This window comes from Borostomias antarcticus, assembly GCF_949987555.1.
Source record: "Borostomias antarcticus genome assembly, chromosome: 8".
Taxonomy (NCBI): Eukaryota; Metazoa; Chordata; class Actinopteri; order Stomiiformes; family Stomiidae; genus Borostomias; species Borostomias antarcticus.
In genome coordinates, this window is record NC_140241.1 from 11,814,595 (window position 1) to 11,821,427 (window position 6,833).

The 6,833-nt window shown below is 48.7% G+C and overlaps 1 protein-coding gene across 1 annotated transcript; it reads left to right on the forward strand.

Annotated features, from left to right (window-relative positions):
* On the forward strand, positions 1-5,724 carry mex3a (mex-3 RNA binding family member A; the record flags this gene model as incomplete). The annotated part of the gene is made up of 2 exons (XM_084442265.1): positions 1-471; positions 4,583-5,724. The coding sequence occupies exons 1-2, from the start codon at positions 48-50 to the stop codon at positions 5,722-5,724; spliced, it is 1,566 nt and encodes a 521-aa protein (XP_084298391.1). The 5' UTR covers positions 1-47.
* Between the last annotated feature and the right edge of the window lie 1,109 nt (positions 5,725-6,833).

The following is a 6,833-nucleotide window of genomic DNA, read 5'->3' on the forward strand; positions in this document are numbered from 1 at the left end:
TCTCCAGTCTCTTTCCCCAGTCTTTGTCTCACACTCTTTTGTTAGCCATGCCTAGCCTGCTGGTTCTAGCAGGGATCATGGAGAAAAACGGGGGCTTCGGCGGGGATCTGGCCGGCTCCGGCTTCGGAAGCGAAGGTCTCCTTGTGCCACCCGACGAGGAAGAAGACGACTCCCGTGCCCTCAGGGTCGCGTTGGGCCAGTTGTCTCTGCTAGGGCTCGGGGAAGGCGAGGACGGCGGCGGCGGTCCTACGACGGGAGTACAGGACAGGAGTAACAATAACAATAACCATCATAACCATACCAACAACGTGGGCGGAGGTGGAGGGGACTCGGGTCTTTTGCAAGGAAAAAGCAAGTTGTGTGCTCTGTACGAAGGCTCTTCAACTGAGACGAAGGGACGGGGCTGCAACATAACCGAATGCGTCCCCGTGCCGAGCTCCGAACATGTGGCCGAAATAGTAGGGAGACAAGGTAAAGACTACGATCAAAATATTTTGTCTAAAGTTCTGCCTTCAGTGCCAAATGCGTCTGCCTGCGGTTACCGGGTTGTTTTGATAATGCTCTACAACTGTTACCTGGCGTTATTGACAAAAGAAAAAGGGAGTGGTGTTCTTTTTTTGTTGTATTCCGCCGAGACAGTAGACTACACCAAGGCTTCCCACTCTTTTGGCCGTTGTAACAAAAATGTTACAAGTTTCCATAGTGGATCTGTAACGCTGTAACACTGCTGTGGTATTAACGGTGTCTCCTTTTGTCTATCAAGCGAATTTTGAAACACGAGGAGGAGACACAAAGCCCAGAGTACCCGTTACCTCATGGGCGCATTATTCTACATCCACGCCATCAATGTCAGCGCGAGACGCGCACTCCAGCAGGGACAGCACGAGCGCTGCTTCCTTTGTCGTCTGAAACGCGCGAGACTGTTCAAAAAACGCAACGTGCTGGTCTGTCTGGTGGCAGGGCGATGTTGTTATTATAGCCCTGAAACGTTCACCAAATAGTTATGTAATTTTTTTTGCATACCATACAGACAGAATGTAGATGATCGACCCTTTTCTGTTTTCATGCTGTTATTAGTGTGGGATTTTCGCATTATTTAATCCCGTTTACTGGGACCTGTCCCAGTGACACAATTGGACAATGGCGAGTGCAGTCTATATTTTATCATTGCTATTTATTTTATTTAAATCAAATAATTAGGGTAATGCACAGATTAAGGCCAGGTGTCACTATGCAGTCTGAGTGATTTTTGAGGACCCGGGGGTGGACTTGAATGACAGCGCCTAGCTGTCAAACAAAGGTGTGAAGTGGGAGGGAGGGAGGGAGGGGTACGTTATTAGGCAGTGTTGCCCTCTGATGTTACCAGTTGGCACACGGGATGATCTGCGAATCGAGGCGTGACTCAGCGAGAAGTTGGACCAACATATCAAGTTCTTTGTTGGTTTTTCTTTTGTTCTTTGTTTCGAAGTGTATTGTGCTCTCTCCCAACCGTTTAAAAAAAAAAAAAAGTCTTACAGTAATAATGGTCAAACGATACAATTTTCAGTCTGTGGGTATATATTTATCCAAATAGGTTTACAGCTTGTTTTGTTTTTTTTAGATATTTTAAAAACAATGAGTTTCTCTGCAGCTAGAAGGTTTGGGCTGCACCATTGTGGCCGGTCTGTTGTGATAGTCTGAGGGGGTGGGACAGTCTAGGGATGGGTTGAGGGGACAGACTGGGTCCAGGGAGACACAAGTTCTCCTCCTGACCCTCCCTCTACTGAACCCCCCCCCCCCCCCCCCCCCCTCAATATTACACGTTTTTCCAAGCTAGGGGGAGAGAGAGTGGCGAGGAATGTGGACAGACAAGCCCTATCAGTAATAAGCCAATTCTTGATCAGTAATAAGCCAATTCTTGATCAATAATAAGACAGGTCTTGATCAGTAATAAGCGAATATTTAATCAGTAATAAGCCAATTCTTGATCAGTAATAAGCCAATTCTTGTTTGCGGATTTGCACACAGTGCATCCAGGGCAGAGACTGTCTACTTTGTTTCCTCCAACGGATGTGGTTTTCTGGGTGTTTGGTGGTGCCACCAGGAGCCCCTGGTCTCCCCGAGCGGAGGGGCTGTGTGTGAAGCCTGTACTGGAAGCTCTTGAATTTTAATGGGGTAACTGAGACCCGCCGCAGGGTGGACCCAGTGAGCACAAGTGCAGCAGAGGAGGGGGGCTGAGAATAAGTGCTGATTTGGGGAGATTTGAGATGAGCTCCTTTTGATTCAGGGCCCTCGTTAGTTAGTTCATGTCCAACGCCCCTCCCTCCCGGGGTGGACTGTGCTGTCTGGCAAACGGAGCATCCTGTCGTGGGGTGGTGAATATGATCGTTTTCTCCTCCGTCAAAGTCATGGGAATTGATTCCGGAGGTAGCGTTTGTGTCTTCTTCTGTCTTCTTCTAAGCTATATCATCACCGCTGTAGGTCAAGGGTGGGTTTTTCACACAGTTCAAAGCCAGCGCCACTAACAATGCAGGACTGGTGAGGTCTCTCCAAATAACATACACTGACTGCATCCAGTTGTGGAGTGATCTGGAATTAGGACACACTGTGCTTTGCCTCCCTGTAGTTCACGCTATGGATTCCAGTTCATTTCTTTGAGCAATCCTCCTCAGCCACTTGTCTTCTCTCTACGTTAGTCATTAAATTGAGGTTATTCATTATTTATCAGCTATTTACATGATCATATCATGTGTTTGCTTACCTAGGATAAGTGAATGAAGGAGACCTTGTTGTTATTACATATTACGTTGTTGTGTTATTACATGTTATTACTTTGTGATGATATGCATCATTTATAAATTGTATACGATGCTCTTGGTATTAAGACCTTTAACCCTACGTAGCACATGATGTCATCTTAAGTTTTCCTACTACATAAGGAGATGTACTGTAACGATTTAAGATGGAACTACTCAGGAGGACCCAGGTCACTCACTGTCCATCAGTGCTTGTGAAGTTAGTGCTCCGGTGCTAAGTGGGTCTTTGTGGCAGCGTTAGGGTGACACGCCCTCCTCAGTTGGAGGTGTGCGCACCGTCGTTTCATCCTCAGCTCCACGCTGCTCCCAGTGGTGTAGTGGTGTCTAAATCCATGGACCCACAGTATACACACTTCTTTGAACAGCACTAATGTGAAAACTATCATTTCTGCTATAGTATACCAACTTCTTCAGTCACCACTACCCCCCTGGCTGAGCCTGTGTTCCTAGGCCGCCGCTGGTGTAACCGGCGTGCTCTGATCTGTAGCACCGGGACCGAGGCGTTTACTGAGATCTGCCCGTTGAATAAATGGCTGATGATTGCTACCAGGCCCGAGGGGGCGAGGCAGGCGGGGCCCGCCTACAGGCCGACACCTCCCCAATATCTGAATGGAAACGGATCACACCTGATGGTAACGCCCCCACGGGCGTCCGGGGGGGGGCGTGCGCGCTCCTCGCCGTCTCCTATTGGGCATAGTAAACAGCCCGTACTCTAGTTTTGACCCGGTGTACTTGAGAGTCCTCTCCAACAATCGCTCATTTACATTCTCTGTGACTGACACCATGGCCGCTGTGTTTACCGCTCAAAGGTAATTTGACGTGAAATAACATTATCCTGCCCTGCACTCTCTCCCACCCACTCTGCTCTCCAAAAACCACTTACTATACAGTAAGCTTTTACACACACACACACACACACACACACACACACACACACACACACACACACACACACACACACACACAGGTCAAATGCCTTGCAATGAATTGCATTAGAAAAATATGTATTTGTGGATGGATGTGGTGTGTCAGGCTAGTCAGTCCCAGAGAGACTTGTTCACCACAATACTGCTTATTATTTGAGCAACTATAACCTCAGCCAAAGCACCTAGACCTGCCATAGCATAGACCAACTATAACCTCAGCCAAAGTACCTAGACCTGCCATAGCATAGACCAACTATAACCTCAGCCAAAGCACCTAGACCTGCCATAGCATAGACCAACTAGAACCTCAGCCAAAGTACCTAGACCTGCCATAGCATAGACCAACTATAACCTCAGCCAAAGCACCTAGACACACAGCAGATGGCCATTGGACACTGTTGCTTGGTGTTCTAGAACTTGGTGTTCTAATAAAAAATATAAATTGGAATTTATTTGAAATCCTTCAGAATTGCTGTAGATTGTACTTTCTAGATCTTCCCAGGTCTTTGTGCCATGTGAAAACTTGTGGCAACATTATAACAATACGTTATCATTATAACAAAAGACCAATTACAAAAAAACATAAGGCTACAAATGAGAGCAGGTTTTTAAAAGCTAAAGTTCAGCTCTCAAATGGAGCCAGAAACAGCAACGCTCTGATTAGCTAGACCTAAATTTGCCATCTCTCTACAAAGTATGTCAAAGGTTAATAATCAATTCTGTATTTTTTGTCCAGTGATTAATTACATGTGCATGTAGTCACAACAATCTCTGCTCTGCTGATTTTCATTCACCTGCCATATGAATCAGGAAACGTTTTCCAACACGACCGCGGCTTCATTGAATCTTCTGTCTTAACAGGCTGCAAGATCAAAGCCCTGCGGGCCAAGACCAACACCTACATCAAGACCCCGGTGAGGGGTGAGGAGCCCGTGTTCCTGATCACCGGCCGCAAGGAGGACGTGGCGTTGGCCCGCCGCGAGATCATCTCCGCCGCCGAACACTTCTCCATGCTCCGGGCGTCGCGCAACAAGCTGGGCGTGTCCTTCAGCGGCTCCCCGCCCACGCCCCTCCCGGGCCAGACCACCATCCAGGTGAGGGTGCCGTACCGGGTGGTGGGCCTGGTCGTCGGGCCCAAGGGCTCCACCATCAAGCGCATCCAGCAGCAGACGTGCACCTACATCGTCACGCCGAGCCGGGACCGCGACCCAGTCTTCGAGATCACAGGGTCACCGGGGAACGCCGAGCGGGCCCGCGAGGAGATCGAGGCCCACATCGCCTTCCGGACCGGGGGCCTCCACGACCACAACAACGAGAATGACTGCCTCGGCCCGGAGGGCGGGGGCGGCTCGGGGGGCCCCGGGGGGCTGGAGAGTCGTCTGCAGCAGGTGTGGGGTCTGCAGGGGGGCCAGCGAAAACCGCTCTCCAGCAGCTACCGCCAGAACTTCTCAGACGCCATGGTCGGGGGAGGAGGAGGGGGGGAAGGAGGGGGAATCTACAGCAAGGGCAACTTCTCCAGCCCCGGGGAGAAGCCCTGCTCTTACTTTGGATCTGAGGGCACCCAGAGCTGGGGCGACCCCGACTACCCCAAACAGGTGGCCTTCTACGCCCAGCAGCGCTCCAAGAGCTTCGGGGGGCTTCCCCTCCCCCTCACCAGACTGTCCCCAGGGCTGGCGGAGCCCTGCGGCGGCGTGGGCAACGCCAACTCGGTCACCAGCATGGCGGGCGTGTCCGTCTCGCCCCACGCCCAGGCGCGCCGCGCCCACAGCGAGCCCACCTCGGCCAGCGTCGGCTTCCCCGGGCGCCTCCCCGTCCCAGACTCTCCGCCCGCCACTATGCGGGACTGCATGACCTGCTTCGAGAGTAAAGTGACAGCAGCCCTGGTACCCTGCGGGCACAACCTCTTCTGCATGGAGTGCGCCATCCGCATCTGTGAGCTCAGTCACCCAGAATGCCCTGTGTGCCACACCCTCGTCACGCAGGCCATCAGAATATTCTCTTAAGAAAGAAACAAACAAAAAAACCACGTCAGTTTTTATCATTCGTTTCATCACAGTGTTTGTTCGATATTATTTACTGTTATTGCTATGATTATTATTATTATTATAATTATTATACGTACTTTCTTTTTCTTTTTTCAGAAAATTTAAAAACAAACAAGCAGATATTTTAGAAGGCACTGCTTGCTTTACTAAAAAGTATAAGAAATATTTTTAATTTTTTCTTTTATATATATGCATATATATTTTATAAAAGTTTTGTTTATAAGAGAAGTATAGTACCTAGCATTTTCCAGTTTTGTTTTTACTGCTGCTGTTTTTCATTCATGAATCACGGCAGGCAGACGTAGATAGTAATGTGAACATTTTATTCAAAACTTTATTTTACCATGAAGTGGTTTTACATGGAAGAGGATGATTCTGGAGGGTCAGTCCAGCTTCCTGTGACCCTACCTGCACCAGAACCTGGGAGGCTCCAGCAGAGGAAGAAAACCATAGCTAGAATCTTTCATCGCACCTTACAAACGTTTTAGTTTCACAAATATGACTGTCAATCACCAAGAGAAATTAGGAGGCTGATGAAAAGGTAATTTCATTCTATTACTTTCGTGAAATATGTGGCTCCAAACGAATTGGACAAAACTGTGATGTCATTATTATATAGAAATACCACAAACAAAAACCAATATTGGTTCAAGTCAAAGATCTCTGACCAGCTCATTTGCATACTTTACAGCTGTCTATAACACCTAGTATGTTAACAATACATACAGACTCTTAACTTTTATTTCCTTTTTTGTGGCTATACTTTATAGAGTTCTTACCCCTCAAATGTTGCTGCAGTTTGATAGAAAAGTTTCAGTAACTCTCACTCCTTGTGGCCATTGACAAGCATGTGGTTTCTCGATGGTGTTAAGCACTGATTTAATTTGTGAGGCCAGCAGCCTTGGATACGGTCCAGTTGGCGAGCACGGGGGATCAGTCTCCCGACAGATTGGTAGTAAGCCACCGTATCCACGCGCTCCCGTCTTATGTGGTCATTTGGCCGTTGTCCCTGAGCGACGCCAGACAGAAGCGCGGCGGTTGACGGGGGCGTTGTTTCGGAGGTGTGC